The following is a 17083-nucleotide window of genomic DNA, read 5'->3' as shown; positions in this document are numbered from 1 at the left end:
CCTGTCTCGAACCCCCCCCAATATAATTGCACGAGCTTTTATGTTTATTTAACTTCACAGAAAATCTAAAACTGTGTCTGAAAATTGGTTGTCTAAAAACCATTCATTTGTTATGATAACATAATACTATGTGGTAGAGAGATGCCTAAGTTAAACAAATCATTAAATCCCCAATATTCTTCCAGTAGGCAAAGGGAACTCTTAAAAGTCAAACTTGAAATCTGTAAAAGGATCAAGAAAGTCACTTAAACTTTAATGTCTAGACCAAGTTTTACAGTACATTCGCACCCACACACAGGGTAGAGCGCTGAGGCAGCTTCGCGACGCAGTGCAGCAAGCAAAGCTCACCTGGGGGCCAACAGATCCCACAGTCTGCCTGTTACAATGAGACACCGTTCCTTAATGTCAGATAGTACACACTCTCAAGATGAGTATGATCACCACAGTGTGCTAACAATGTCAGCAATTAATGCTGCATATACAACTAGCTTTATTTTAAATACGAGGCTCTCCAAATACTAGTGCATGAAGTGTTAAGTTTAAACATAATAGTGAATGAAGACTCATGACAGAAACTTTGATCATTATTGCACCTATTTCTCTACACAAAAATCAAAATTTTACATCATAAGCCTCCCAAAAAGTGAACAAACAGGTTAAAATTATAGACTTATTGGCAAAGAACACAAAATCTACAATGACCATGTTTTGTCATGAACTGATACACACCATTAATGTGCAATGAAATTTGGTGAACGATGACCATGCAAATAAAAATCCTCCATAATAATTTTTGTATGTTTTATAAAATGGCTTTAAAGATATATTTCCATAAATATTTCCAATGCACTTTAGTTGATGACAAAAATACAAAGCTATCCTTTATTATTTATGCCATAGATGTAAAAACATGCTTTTGTACTGTTGAAATTGACAACAACATTGCTTGGCGAGCAGAGCTAAGGAAACATTTAAAATCCAAGTATCATAATCCCATGTTGGCTGCCCTGATAGACAGAGCCTCCCATCGCCATTGGTGTTGTCAGCACTGTTGGGAAGAACAGTTCAACACTGAAAGATTAGGACACAATGCAAATGCCTTTTTAAAAATAAAGTGTTTCATAAACATGAGGAAATATTTAAAAGAAAAATAATCACATCATTTGCAATACATACTGGAAAATAGCAAAATGTCATTTTCTAAAATAGTCACTTCTTTATTGCATCCCCAATCTATTATAGCCAATTTTGGAAACATACCTTAAACATAAAGGTGTACTATATGAAAATGCTCTGTATTTGACATAATAAACTTGGTAATTTAAAATGTGATTTCTTTTGCTGTTGTCAACAACTGTGCAAAAACAACCCAGCACCCATAAATCTAGAGTTAATTCAGGTGAGCATAAAGTGGTAACCAATACATTTCTGTTCAAAGTACAGTTCATACAACTATATAAAGGACGCTGCCTCAATAGTCACCTTTAGACTTTGCAGGTATAATGACAACAGAATAGATTTCTAAGGTAAACCCAGGCAAATGTCCATTTCTCCTGCTCTGGGTGCACTCACTGTTTATGAGTGTGACACCTACAGTGTCAGCCCAAACTAGATATATCACTGCCACCCTCCCACCCCCCAAAAACAAAAATTTTTTTGGCTCCAAAATAAAGTACAATTATAAACTCTTGATGAAAAACTATGTTAAGGGTTCATCTATCATCTACTATGGCGAAGTATGAATTTACAGAAAAAGCACATCTCATGATCAGCAATTCTTTTCATGAACATGCAACTCACTATAAAATACAAAACACTTGGCTTTCAAGAACAGATTTATAAAGATACACTGCATCAATAAAATTTTTTGTTTGTGATTAACTTTACATGGTTATGGAGAACGAGAACTTTTCTAATGTGTATATATCAGATTTTATATTATAGTGTAATAATTTGCATTTTCTGAACATAATGTTCAAGAAGTAATATCTATACACAATAACATTCTAGACTATTAAAAGCCCATTCAAATTACACAATTTTATTGATACAGTAGATTAATAAAAACTGAAAAAAGATGATAGAATGGAATAAAGAATTTAGTACATTATTTTATAACACACTCTTTAAAATTAAAATATTTTAAATCTCTTTCTTAAAATTTTCATTGCCATGAAAAGCCAGAAAATTCTGGGACCAATACTGAGGTGTAAAGTCATCAAATAAGTTCAGGACTATTTCACAATCTGAGTGGTGTCCTCCTGACTGAGGTGCTGCTCTAGTGTAATGGCAGATGCTCTAGCACCTCTCGGGATGCAGGGTGCCAGGGGTAAACACAGGCGAGATACAAAGAGAGGAAGAGACTGTTCAACTCCAACAAACAGTGACATCGAGAAAATGACACCAATTGTTGAAAACTCAATGTTCACAGTAAAATTGCAGAGAATACAAATACAAACCCTGACAGATGACTGCTTGAGATCCATCCTAACAATGCTTCTTAGATTAAGAGATCCAGTAAGCAGCTGGGCACTGTCAGTTTAAAGCCGCAGAGAAAAGCTATACAAGCACTTTAGAAGTCAGAAATGGGGGAGGGCGTATTTACACGGTTCTTCTTTAGTTAATGTCTACACAGCCATCACACATGACACGTTCACAAGACTCCGTAGTCAATGTTATCACTATGTGAATGGCTGACGTATGTGACCACAAATTCATGGTCAAAGGTCCAACTGTCCATACTTTGGCAGTCCCGTTTTGTGCATCAAAGGCTTTATTTAGCCTCATACTTGACCAAAAAACAAAAACAAAAGTTTCCCCCCCAAAGCTTTCACAATGCACGTTATTGGCGTGTTCATCGTCTCTCTCGTTTGGAACTTCTCCGTCGTACCTGAAGAGAAGAGTCAACAGATAACTAAGGTGAGCATATTCACATTCACGGTAAGTAACAGTCGCGAGTTTAATATACATAGAAGTATGTGGTAACTAGCACTACCATTTGTTCCCTACAAAGAACAAAGTCCAGAAGCAGTACCCAGTGCCAATACAAAGCCAGTTCACAACTCAATTCCAAAGGCCAAGGTTACTTCAAGATTCAGTTTTAGTCAGTGTGGCTTTCTTTTGCTTTCTATCATAGAAACAAACACATCAATGGATGCCAGTGCCACCCTCCTTGGACCACTCAGCATTCAGCTTACAGATTCACTAAACATTATAACACCCATAATTGTCATGTACGATCAAGCCCCCCTCAGAGTTGTTTCTCCCCTAATTCAAGCTGGTAAGTAAATAACACGACAAATTAATGAACAAAAGCACAAATTATCTAGAATTAGAGATAATACATAGCAAGTGCTAAATGGAGCTAACTAAATATTTACTGGCTCTGTTTGAGCATTTTGTAATACGTACGTTTCCTGTAGAAATGTCCTCCTCTTCTGTTCCTTCCTGTGCAGTGTCATCACTGACAGGAGAGCTGGCCTGAAGCGCATCCATTTCTTCACTTGAATCATTTTCTTTAGTAGCTGTCTGTTTGGATCGTCCCACACGGCTAGAGCAAAGCACATCAAATGAAATGAGAGCTCCAATCTTAAGTTGTGGATTAACTCACTGGAAGAAATGTCTTAAAATAGTGTGTTTACATGCATTCTTGTCATTTTTATCCTCAATTATGCCATAAGAAATAAATTTCTATCTTGACCCTAAGCATTACTCTGATACTCTTACAGAGATTATTGAAAGGAGCTCATGACAACCTGAACCTGAAGCCTACTTCATCCTTCCTCCTCATCACAGAACATCTGACCCACTAAGCTACTCTAAGCAGCATCCTGAGTAGAACTGTGCACCTTTCCTCTCGCCCTCCAAAACTACAGAGGAAATCTGAACCCATTCACTCCTCCCCAATGATATGCTACCTCTGACTTTTCCTTTTTACAGTGACCTTTAAAAACACAGAACAGATGCTGTCGCTGCACACAAACCCCTGCACGGACCTGAGAATAACCCTGTGCATTCCTTCAGATGGTTCTGGCCTATCCATCTATTCCTGGCAGTTACAATTCAGTAAATCCCGACTGTTCCAGTTTATTTGATTTCTAACTTTTTCACACCTTCAGAAAACTCAACTATAGTATTCTGCCCATCCAAAGTGTCTTCTCCCTACTAGCTCCTACTTCTGTTTTGTATTTATATACTATGTGTTACCATGTGTGCCACAGTCCACCTGTGGAAGTCAAAGGACACTTGAACGAGTTGGTTCTCTCCTACCATTGAATACTGGGAATTGAACTCAAACAGTCAGGCTTGGCAGCAAATGTATTTACCACTGAGCTATCTCATTTCATCTCTCCTAGTATTTTCAAGTAGTCTATTCACTGTCACATTTCAAAAAGGAAACTTTCCCAACTCCCAAATCATTCCACTATATTCTCTTATAATGCCCTAAATATATTCATATGCGACTCCTTAGTGACTGCCCACCAGTTTTTGTCTGTTATGTGCTACCATACAGAATTACAAGGATGATAATGTTTTCAATTAAATTACAGTTAGAACACAGAATGCAGACAAATTATAACACGTTATTATTTCAGCTCTGAAAAAGAACTGTCCAGAAAGTATAAGATAGAACAGAAAGTCTCCTTCTGCCCTGATTCTGGAAAAGATAAGAGTTAGGTTTTGAATGTTCATGGGAAGAGCTATGAAACTTGAAGGGAAATCACAACCACTTGAGCCCTTAACTTTATGATGTTCAGATATGAGGGAAAAGGTGACTTATAGGGTTGAGATATTTAAAACTGTTATCAGATGACTGTTATAAAATTCATGTCAGGCTACTGACTATTACTTAAGAAACAGTGGTTTTGCTTGTTGAAGCAAACATAGTTATGAAGCTGTCACAATAGTGTACTTACCTTTACTTCTAACATTAAAGAAAAATTATATGGAAGAAGGCATAAAGTACTGACAGACACTCAAGCAACTTTTTCTCTTCCTGTGCAACACACAGGAACAGGAAAAACTCTATGATATCCAAGTATTTAGCTAAGATGAGCTAGAAACTCTAAAAAGTCAAGAATATTGTTCTTGGTAGACCAAGACAATGTAATTATGTTTGATTTTGAAGGTACCCAACAATGAACTCCAATCTCAGTGCCAATTTTTTCAATAAAGTTTTAATTACGAAAAAAAAAGTCAAGAACTGGGTACAGTTACATATTGAGCATGCTCAGGAAACAAGATGACATTTCTGACTAATAGGATGTGCTATCTATCCTGGTTCTACTTCATAACAGAAGACAGCCCTACCCAGATTGCAGCTGACAGTGCTGGTGCTCATATTATGGCAATGATTTTGGACAGATTCATTGTTCTGCCTCTCTTAAATGAGCAAGTATCCAAAAGTACACACAGATACATTAAAAGCTTAAGAGCAACCTGCAGTCATATCTATGGACACAATTTAAGAAAAACAATGCCTATTACTTTATACAAGTTCCAAGGATGAAAACCAAGGTGCAGTACCATTTCTTTTTATCCACTGGAAACACTGATGAGGGAAATGATTAAGAAAAATCATAGCCTGCAGCAACAAGGAAACCTGGCTGATGCATAGTGATTACTGAAAAATGTTTTTATAACATAAGTCTGTAAAACTATTTGGCATGCATTTATAAAGATTTCTCTAGACCTATAAAAATGTACAACTATTAACTGGGTTATTAATCCCCTAAGTAAGTTTATAAAAACATCTTACCTAGTGTAATGGGACAAAATATTTGGAATTTAAATACAGCAATAATTATGTTTATAAATTTATGAAGTTTGCAATATAATTTTAAATTGGTTTGAAGTTTATTATTATTTACAACTTACACATTTTTTTTGGGTTGTGACGGTGATGGCGTTTTTGATGGTCTTCCTCGTCCTTTCTGTGGTGTGGACTGTGTGGATTCAACTGCACTAGTTTCAGGAGATTCTGCTCTGCTTTGGGGAAGACCCAAATGTGGATAGCATCAAATTATGATTTATATTGTGGTAAGTACAGCTGCATCGATGGCTGCAGTAGGGTTACACATACTCACCTCTGTTGTGCTCTCTTTGATGTTCGGTGCTGTTTGCTTTTTGACTTTTGTTCTGTGTTTCCAATTTGTCTTTCTTCTTCTTCATCATCATCTATAACAGGAGGTACATGTTTTTTCTTGCTTCCTTTTTTGGATGTTTTCATTGTTGGCTCTTCCTTTGATGTCCCTCCACCAAGTGGTTTTGGTGGCCTGCCTCTTTTGCCCTTTTTGGGTGGGCTGTTCTGTTCATCCTCATTTTCAAGGAGCTCCTCTTTGTGCCTCTTCTCCTCAGGCCACTGCTGCTCGTCTGACTCTGAAGCTGCACGGCCTCTTTTCCGACCCCGCTGACTGCCTTTAGTTTTCTGTTCCTGTACCAACTTAGTCAGGTCATCCATACCTAACTTCTCTTCTGGGTCTGCGACAGGTGCTTTTTTCCGACTTCTAGGCTTCTCCAACTCAGACTGGAGGGAGGAGGATCACAATTTTTAAAAATAAGTTTTGAAAAATAAAATTATTAGGGCTTGTGTGTGTCATTCAGTGGAAAGGCCCTTGCCTAGCATGTGCAAGGTCCTGGGTTGAAGCTCCAGCATGGTAAGCAAACAAATGAACTGTTAGCATTCTGTACAACGTGACGACGCCTAAAAATCTGTCATCTACTTTTGTCGTAAATATGTATCTAAATGTACAGTTCTAAATATATTGCAATCACAACTATCTATTGCTTTTATTTTATTTAGTTTGCAGAAACCAAGGCCTCCTCAGGTTGCCCAGGCTGGCACCAATCTTTCTACTTTTCTACTCGTGTCAGACCTCAGAGTGGCTAGGATGACAAACGTGTGTTGCTTCCCCAAGTGATTTACTAGAATTTGATTTTTAAAATTCCTTGGAATAAGAGTAGAATTTCATTTAAAACAAATAAACAACAATTTCTATTAGTTCTTACAGAACTTGATACAATGTATTTTTGAGCACACTCACCCCCACCCTTCCAAGATCCCTCCAACTTCTTAAAACCCCCAGTTCTAATTGGTGCTGCCCATATACTCCTGGGTATGGGGCCATCCACTGGTGTACAACTGATTCATCTTCACCTTTAAATTTAGAATGCAGAGCTTCAAAGGGAGCCCTTTCAAATCAGTACATTATTATACGTGTCTCTTAGTTAAGATGAACACCTCACACGCAGTCACTGGGCATACAGGTGACACTTAAGCATCCATTCCCTCAGTCTATTCACCTAGCTCTAATTAAACCACACAATATGTGTGATTAAAGAAAAATGTGTTGTATATGTTTGTGATATCATAAAGAACTGTTTTTATTTTCTAAATGGAGGGTTACAGGATACAAAATTTCAACACATTCACCCCACACTAAACCCAGAAACATCACTGAATCAGAGACATTCTTTCCAGATTCGACTAGTTTAAAACAAAACAGTATAAAAACCAAAGAAACAAAAAACACCGGGGTTTTCAAATTTAAAATAAAATCTTACTTTATGGAGAATTTATATATAAATGAGCAAAAGGAGATAGAGAAAATTCTTTAGACACCCAAGAATGAGAGGGTATATGAATACTTGTAGGGAAATGCAACTTCCAAAAAGTCTACAAATTTACACTCTTAAAAAGTTCAATAACAGCTGGTTGGTGGTGGCACACGCTTTTAATCCCAGCACTCTCTATGAGTTCGAAGCTAGCCTGGTCTAAAAATTGAGTTCCAGGACAGGCTCCAAAGCTACACAGACAAACCCTATCTGGGGGTGATGGGGGGGGGGGTGGGATTACCAGCACCCACATGGTAGCTCACAACCATCTGTGTCTCCAGTTCCAGAAGAATTCAATGCCCTCTTCTGGCCTCTGTGGGCAGACATGTGATGTAAAACACCCATACACATCAAATAAACAAACAGTAACTCTTATTGATTAAAAAAAAAAAATCAACAAAAATTGTAACTTGGGGGAAGTGACTGAGCTAGTAAAGTACTTGTCTAGGATGTACAAAACTGGCTTTAATCCTCCGCACTTCATAAAATCAAGCATGGCTGTACTCAGCAGTAATCCCAGCATGCATAAGGGGAGGCATCAGAAGCTACATACTGAGTTCAAAGCCAGAATAGGTGACATGAGACTGTCTCAAAAATAAAAGCCCCGGGTGGTGATGGTGTTCTTGGTATTATTTATTTTGTCTGGATTGCTTACTGGGAAACCTAGCACTTTTACCTATATTCAGCTACTCTTTTCATATATTTACCCTTTATTTTCTTTCTTGTATAGTCTGAATTTGTGCCCCTCATGTGGTGAAACCTGCATATCCCAATGAGATGAGACCTTTAGGCGATAATTCGATGGAGGTGAGTCAGGAAGATGGATGGAGTCCACTCCTCCTTCTAGGAACTTAATTTCTAAGACTCTAGACTCTTTTCCCACCTTAGGAAAAAGTGTCTAGAGGCTGCAGCAGCAGTACACTGTATCTCATTGGCCACAGCTAAACACACCTGTGTCTTATTGGGCTGGTGTCAGCTATACTGTCCCCTTTTAATGTCCACTAATATTGTTTTTTACATTAGAAAAAAAATCACTAAAATTTCACTACACATTCAGCTGGGAGAAAACTATCACCATTTCAACCTTTTTTTCCTCACAGAAGAACACATAAGTCTCTTGGTTTTGAGCTCTCCCACACAAGTGCTGACTACTCTGTTTAAGGTTCTGTCTGAAACTGTATACCCATCCTATCTTTCAGTACCACAGAGGCTACTATGAGGAACAGGACCCATCTGATGTGCAGTAAAACCCTGAGAGAAGCGAGCTGCATGCATGAAAACAAACATACATGGACATGTTTTCCTTCTTTCTTTATCTTCCTTTCCAGTTGGGAATCAAACTTGGGGCCTTGTATATGATAGCTGAGCACAAACCACACACCCTTGGTTGTGTGTGTATGCGTGTGTGTGTGTGTGTGTGTGTGTGTGTGTGTGTTCATGTGAGTATGATAGCCTCCTAATGGCATTCAGGGTGGCCTGGAGCTTACTGTAAAGCCAAGATTGGCCTCGAACTTCAAACACTCTTGTTTCTGCTACCAAAAACAAAGAAATAATGAACTACTCAATTACTTCATTTGTAAGCATGATACAACAAAAATTTTCTTGACTAAGACAAAAATAAAAATACAAATACTTTACTAACTTAAAAGATTATCTTCTAGAAACCCAGCAATATGTCTTCTTTCTTTTATAGATCCTACATTTCTCTAATTTTTAATTCTACTTGGGTAAAACTTTATAAGTGTGTATGGGTGTTTTGCCTGTACGCATATCTGGTGCCTGCGAAGGTCAGAAGAGGTCTTTGGATGCCATGGTACTGGAGTTGAAAAGACAGTGCCGGGAATCAAACCTGGGGCCTCTAGAAGAACCAAGTGCTGATAACTGCTGAGCCAGCCCCCGGGTCTAACTTTTAACACTAGTTGACAGTGTAGCTAATAAGGATTTAGTAAAATTTTAATTATAAAACAACTGGTTAGATAAGTTGAAGAAACTTGAAAATAATGGAAATATGCCAGTGGGAAACAAAAAGGGCAAATAAAATTCTAAAGAAAGCAAAAAATAATTATTTTATTAATAATTCCTGCCTCTGCTTCTGAATTAGATATACTTGTTTTATGGCAACTATTGCTCAATGGCATAAATCATTTTAACAATGAGACAGCATCAACAATTCATTTGGGCTAATTCATTTATTCAATCAATGAATAATAATTCATTATTATTAGGCTGAAAGCATAAACTATCCAGTCTATAGACAAGAAAATAGATTCAGAAAACTCAGTCAGCTACTCAAGAAATGTTCAGAGCTCAACCAAATCCACTGGGCTATGAATTCCATATCTCACTGAAATATCACCAAATTTGTCTGTCTTCAAGAAACATTTAGAAATTATAGCCACTTCTACTAATATATTAAAACTTAACAATGGCTTTCTAAAAGGAGAAGGTCGACTTTGGGACCTGCACTCCACTCTTTTCCTAAGGCCATGACTAAAATACTGGGTATAAAAAGAAAAAGGAAAGCAAACAGTTTTGAATATGGAACTAACATGTTTGACTCAAAGACAAAGAATTAGATCATTTACCTGAAGACAAGAATCGCATAAACTCCAACTAAACTATAATATCAAATTTGAAACTAAAGTCACAAAAAGTATATCACATGCCAAATTTGACTACAATTTTAATACTTGGCTAAAGAGCAAAAACGACTAAAACTATTATTATTAACAGCATCACACAGTCAACCAAGCATCTCACCCTTACAAGATCAGAGTCGTCTCTCTTGTCACTCTTTTTCCCTGGCAAAGGTGAAGATATTGTGTAATCTTCATTTTCACTGTGATCCATTTCAGAGCTATCCAGCCTTTGAATAGAGATATCTGCAATTACTTCTACAATCAAATAACCTGAAAAGCCTTTTTTGATTGTTTCATTGTATAGCATTATAACTTCATAAGCAAGGACTTCATTTCTTTTAAAGATAATTTTTCCTGTTGTATTTAGCACCAAATCAGTAAGCAATGTAGTCCATTTAATAAATTAAGGAAATAAATAATAATTTTACCACATGATGTTTTGAACACTAGATTCCATTTTGAAGCAGAAGCAAGGAAATTAAAACCTGTAGTTAGTACATTCAGTTGGTCTACATGCAGCTTAACCTTGCCCTGCCTCTTCCTTGCCCGCATCTTTACTTCTCTCTGTTGCAATAACATGCAAAGTCATTACATACCTTACTTGACTTCTTCCTCCTGATAATGCACGTAAGCACTGCTTTTGACAATTTTACTTAGTATGTAAACCTGTGCAGTGCTCAAAGCAGGCACTTAACAGACTTGCTGAACGAAGTAAAATATATGCTCTCTAGTCTTCTGCATCATCCTTACCTTATCCCAGCACCGAGGAGGCAGAGGCAAGTGGATCTCTGTGAGTTCAAGACCAGCCTGGTCTACAGAGTGAGTTCCAGATCAGGCTCTAAAGCTACAGAGAAACCGTGTCTCGAAACAAACAAACCAATCTGCTGAACTCATAAATCTCAAGCTCTAACAAGAAGGTATATTTTTACAAGAAAACTACAAACAACAAAGTATATATATGTATATATATATATATATATAGATAGATAGATAGATAGTAAAAAGAAATTCAAACAGTATAAAATACACACCCCATGTTGTTATTGTGAGCATTATTAAGATGCTGTATGTTTTCCCAAAAAGTTCCTAATAAATGCAAACCAGTGTGATTAGGAAGCCATTCCAAAGTAAAGGCCCTGTAATACTGCTCTATACAACTGATCCCACTCTTGGACTTTCCATTAGAGTGCAGATCTAATGGGTAATAATTAAAAAAAAAAAAAAAAAAGAGCCAGCCAGGCGGTGGTGGCGCACGCCTTTAATCCCAGCACTTGGGAGGCAGAGGCAGGCAGATCTCTATGAGTTCGAGGCCGGGCTGGACCGACAGCCTCCAAAACAATACAGAGAAACCCTGTCTCATAAAACCAAAAAAAAAAAAAAAAAAAAAAAAAAGCCAACAAAACCCTTTTCATTTACTGTGCATGTACATGTGTCAAGCACTGTAACACGTGTGGAGAACAGAGGACACCCCAAGGAAGTTGGTTCTCCCCTTCTACATGTTAGTCCCAGGGACCAAACTCAGATTATCCATCTTGGTAGCCAATCCTCTGGCCCCTGAATTTTGTGTGTATTTGTGCTTTGCCTGCTTGCATGTCTATAGATTACATGCATGCAGAGCCTGCAGAGGCCAGAAAAGGGTGTCAGATCCCCTAAAACTGGTGTTACGGATGGCTGTGAGCAGCTAAGGGTTGCTGGGAACCAAACCTGGGTAACATGACAGAGCGGTCAGTGCTCTTATCCACTCAGCCATCTTTCCAGCCCCTGATCTCATTATATTTAATGATTCAGGTATTCCACTGTATGAATGAACCATAAGTGAACAACTAACTGTATAAGTGGTAAACAATGAGATCAAATATCTATTGTGTGTATTAACAGAGATTACCCCAGGAAGTTACATATGAAAAGCTAATTGTCTACTATTTGTCAGTAACTACCAACTCATCTCTACTCACTGTCATCAAATATTTGTAACTGTATTATTTTAGATCTCACAGCCTTACTAGAATCAAATATAAAAATGCAACATCTCTTGTGCACTTGCCTCCCTTTTATTCTTCCAGGAGAGCTTGGATTTGAGCTACTGCTTGCGTTGCTCACAGTTTCCATTCTTGATGATTTGGTCTGAGACTGTTTGCCTGCTGATGAAAGCGGCTTATTAACTGCTCCTAGAACATTGGCTGTTTTAGGCTGAAACGAGAAACACGTAACTCTTCCTATTTAATTAACACTAAAAGAAACTTCCATATCAAGAACTTTTAGCAACAATTTCAATGTATTTACACACAAATAAATAATGTATATCTAACCTTAAGCAAAATAAAGATGATCAACTGAATTATCATTGCACAAATTAAAAACTTGTAACAGTGCATGCCTGTATTTCCAGCACTTAGGAGGCTGAGGAAGGAGTACTGTAAATTCAAAACTAGCCTGGGCTACCTAGCAAGGTCATTTCAGAACAAACAAACAGCAAACTCCAAAGACAATAGATCAATTGAGTTGTAATTATTTGTAGGAAAAGGTTTCCATTGTAAGAGACAAATGAAATGTAAAGCAATTATGAAAAAAAAGCCTTGCTATGGAAGGATATAAGACATTATCATCTTTAAGATTTTTATCAAGATTGGTATAAGAAGTCTAAAGGATAAACAGTTTTGCTATAAGCTTTTTTTTTAAGTGCATTTTAGCTGGCATCTACATAGTACAAATAATTTTAATTCTCAAAGAAATAAAATAGCACAAGCAGGCCAATAATCACACTAAAATTAACTACCACAAAAATATTAAAACAATTCTCAAAACATACTTTTCCAGGAGTAAAAAACGATTTCATTTCTGGAGGCAGGTAATTTTTGGTGTTACTGAAATTCTGTGAGCAAAAGAAAGAGCAGTCAGCATATACCAAGACAACTCTGTAAAAGACAAAAGCCAACTGAGTTCATATTTATTTAAACAAATCAGTTTAAACATGAAATTTCAGGCAGTGGTTCTGACAGACTAATCTCATAGCTATTCCAATATGAAATGTGACAGGCAACACACATTCCTGCACAGCAGTCAAGAGACAAAGTCCCACAGACCCTGGCTATGCTGCTCATAACTAAGGGAATGCTTAGGAAAGAGACAAGCCCTTTAACTTTATGCAAACCCACAAGGCCACTTTAAATCCCTATCCACTGCCAAGACTGCCAAGATCTTAACTGGTATACTGCTTCCAATACACAGAAGACGATGGTGCTTCCCATGCTGTTACGAATCAGCTCAGAGAAGAGTCTCTGCCAGGGTCTGTATACACTGTCTTGGGTGGGATGTGGTCTGTGACTACCCTCACAGCACTCTAGGAACCTCAGGCCTATCCCAGCATCTATGCTCTGTTTTCCTCGCACCACTTTCTGAGTCCTCACCCAGGGCTTGCAACTTCAGACAGCATTTCAATTCCTGTTTTGGATCAAAGGCTATTAATTCACAAATGCTTTGGCAGAGTTTTGCCTATACTCTTGGCATGGCTTCAGACTTTGAAACAAATTCTAGATCATCCCTTCGTGGCCTCCACCACAGTCCACACTTGGTGAGTGACATTTCTGAGTCCAGCGCCCTTTCCAAGTATTGGTAGTGGGCAGTTCTTAGAACTGGTCCCTCGTGTCTCCCCACAGCTCAGTGCTGAGCACACACTTCATCTCAACTCCCACAATCCTACAGTAACTACCTTGTCAGGCTGAGTGAAAAACCGAGCTGGTAACACTGGGTCTTTAGGAGACTCCAAACTGTATGTGGTGCTCTTCGACATGATGATGTTCATGGCAACATCACACACAGTGTACAGTTTCTGCAATGGTACGTTTTTAGTTAGTTATTAAGAGTGGCACCTCATAAAAAATAAAAATTAAAAATAAAAGTAAAATTAAAAAAAGATTGGCACCTTCGACTCTGTGAATTAGGAGTAATTGTAGAACATGTATTTAGACTAAATGGTAAACTAATGAAAGAAATCTTTAGGATAAATATTATGGCTTCTATTATTATGCATATTAAAACAACAAGATCAGTATGATTCAGCATTAGAATTACTACTAAATTAATACTAGTATTGGTATAATTCTGCGTTACCAACTCCAATTATCATTAATAGAAAAAATAATACTGTTAAAATATTAAAAAGTTGTACCCTACACCAAAATATTTAAATCAGTATGGCATCAAATTATTTATTACGAATTACATACTTCATTCATTTTTGTATCATCTGGTCCTTGAGCATCTTTTGTCTGTTTAATATTTTCTACCATCTTTCTGATAAATGCATGACTGTTGTTTTCATTTTTAGCCATCAATATCTCCAGAACAAACCAAAGACATCTAAGAACACAAAAACAAGGAAAAATACAGAAGGAAAAAATCTTTTGTTAAATACAGATACAATGATTCTCAATATTAGCATAATGAGCCTAGAAGCAGCTACAAACTCAAAATGAAACAGTAGGGAAAAAGCCTAAGTTACACCACACACACACACACACACACACACACACACACACACACACACACACACACACACACACACACACACGGTCATCAATGCAGATATAAGCTCTGAATCTCAGCCAATTCTACATGAGGAAGGTTAAAAGAAACACAGACATGGTAAGAACGAAACAGTTTTAACTCTGCTATGACAGTGAAGAAAGACTGGCCACAAAACAATGAGGTGACTCCAGTCCTGATGGGACAGCTTCATGATACCTGAGTCAGTGGACAGAAACAGTCAAACAAATGAGAAAGGGAAGTGTGGCTGACAATTACACACACTGTCTTTGCTCTAAGAGAGGAATGGAATTACTGCTGACATATCAAGGAGAAAAATAACAGGAAAGGGAAATGAGAGGCAATTGCTCAGGCTGTGCTCCACAGAATGAAGACAGCAGGGCAATCAAGAAAGGCAACTGTCCAGTGCATTCCAAAGGTATTTCACCTATTTAACAAGCCAGTGTTCTCAGATAAAGGCAGCCAGGGTTCCTCATTACTGGTAATCACTCTAACATAGAAATCATTTTTAGATAGTATCCTAAAAACAGATAATATGGCAAATAAAAGACAATGGATTTTCCCCTTGCCATAGTATGCTAATGGTAATTTAATTGTAGTTTCAAGCAATATCTTAAATAAGTAACTATATTTCTATGAATTAAGAAACTAACCATCATTTTTACTGGTGTATTAAAGACATACTAAATTAATTGATTCACAATCACAATAGTCACCTTTTATTATATCAGAAATAAGACCAGGGTCTCAAATTTATTCTAGGAATTATGCTGGTCTTAAACTGTCTCTCAGTTTCCTATTTTCCTATTCTCTCTCAACACAGACAATAATCTTTACTGTAATTAGAAAAACAGAAATGAAGTTAAAACTAAGACTACTTACTCCCTTGTGAAATATGGCCTATTATGAAGAAACTATTCTTTTTTCTCAAAGAAAGTTAATGCAAAGATAAATGTACTTACTACTTGAGTGAGGAGATTACTAACTCTCCTCACATGAAAAGCTACAATTTAGAAGGAAATAAAACATGAGAACTGGAAGAGAAAAATCACACTGCACTACTTCAGTAGAAAAGCAATGTAACAACTGCAGAGAAATAGAACCAAAGTTTGGTAGTTTAAGTTACGTTTTTTGGAAATTAGGTAAGAAATGTAATGTGAAGAGATGAAATAACAAAGACAATGAAGAGAGCGATAAGAACCTTAGCAAAATGAAACATAACAACTATACTTAATATCCCATTATCACCAGCAGCAAGGAGGTAAAAAACAACGTTCAGAAATAGGAAAATGGGATGAAAAAAGTCTTACTCTTTCACATCTTTAAGTTGTTCAATGTCCTGTACTTTGACATAATCAGGGTCATGTGCCAAAAGGTGAATTGTGTATGGAACAACATACTCTGGTAGAAGAGACAATAATTTTTCTGAAAAACAAGACAAAAAAAGAAAAGAAAAAACAAAAGCAAACAAAAACATCCAGGTTAGAAAGATCAAATCATATGCTCTTTTGTATATTTTCCTACATCCCAGTGACAGAACAGTACAACACCACCCTGTGCTGAGAGATGTGGTGAGCAGTTTAAACTGTCTAGTTAGCATGCCAGGTGCTGAGCAGTAAGGGTGAGTATTTCAATATTCAAATGCATATCTTCACAAACTATTTAAGACTGAGATATAAGACCTAGTCTTCCTTATAAGCAACTGTATGTTGGCATTTTCTCACAAGCTATCAGAGACATAAAGACAGATGTAACGGTCAGTTTTTAACACAGAAGGACCATACAAAAGAACAGAGCTCCTGGGACAGTGTAACTAACAAACAACTTTTCAGGTTAAGTTCAAGTATTTTTATCTGTTGACTGAGACTAACAAAATATATTGTAGAGGTCAGAATAGCACGCAAACTTTACTTGGGAAACCTAACACAAAAAGACTTGGATTCGGTCTCCTAATTCCATTTTAGTCAGATGTTCAACCAGGAGCATAATGCATGCCAAAAAGCATGATACTGTCTTTGAAGAGTTTGTGTCAATGGTAATTAAAAAGCAAGCATGAGAGAAAAAAATAGCAAGGCTCAAATTTCAGTGATTTATGTTAAATTATGTCAAACATTTATAGGGTGCTTACTACTTTGTATCTATATAATACAAAATTATAAAGATAAATAAAACCAGGTAAGGCACTCATACAGAAGTATAAAGAGATGGAAACTATGGATAACTAGCATTACCGATGACTTCTCTGGGCCATTTATTTATGCTAGGTGCTTTATACATATCATTTT

General features: G+C 37.0%; 1 protein-coding gene across 5 annotated transcripts in view; it reads right to left on the bottom strand.

Annotated features, from left to right (window-relative positions):
* Window positions 1-232: 232 nt before the first annotated feature.
* Window positions 233-17083, bottom strand: part of Pds5b (PDS5 cohesin associated factor B) — a 127387-nt gene continuing 110536 nt past the window's right edge. The window contains exons 26-35 of one of the 5 annotated variants that reach the window (XM_013122830.3): window positions 16109-16223; window positions 14480-14612; window positions 13963-14082; window positions 13063-13125; window positions 12298-12443; window positions 10375-10480; window positions 6087-6526; window positions 5878-5988; window positions 3412-3550; window positions 233-2890 (exon numbers count right to left, since the gene is read on the bottom strand). In XM_013122830.3, the coding sequence (XP_012978284.1) occupies window positions 2855-2890; window positions 3412-3550; window positions 5878-5988; window positions 6087-6526; window positions 10375-10480; window positions 12298-12443; window positions 13063-13125; window positions 13963-14082; window positions 14480-14612; window positions 16109-16223 (1409 nt within the window). In that variant the 3' untranslated portion in view covers window positions 233-2854. The remainder of the gene's footprint in view (window positions 2891-3411; window positions 3551-5877; window positions 5989-6086; window positions 6527-10374; window positions 10481-12297; window positions 12444-13062; window positions 13126-13962; window positions 14083-14479; window positions 14613-16108; window positions 16224-17083) is intronic. The other 4 variants (XM_005083163.4, XM_013122831.3, XM_005083164.4 and 1 more) reach the window with 4 other exon arrangements.

This window comes from Mesocricetus auratus, unplaced genomic scaffold (assembly GCF_017639785.1).
Source record: "Mesocricetus auratus isolate SY011 unplaced genomic scaffold, BCM_Maur_2.0 Super-Scaffold_100008, whole genome shotgun sequence".
NCBI classification, from domain to species: Eukaryota; Metazoa; Chordata; class Mammalia; order Rodentia; family Cricetidae; genus Mesocricetus; species Mesocricetus auratus.
This window is presented reverse-complemented; position numbering and strand designations above follow the sequence as displayed.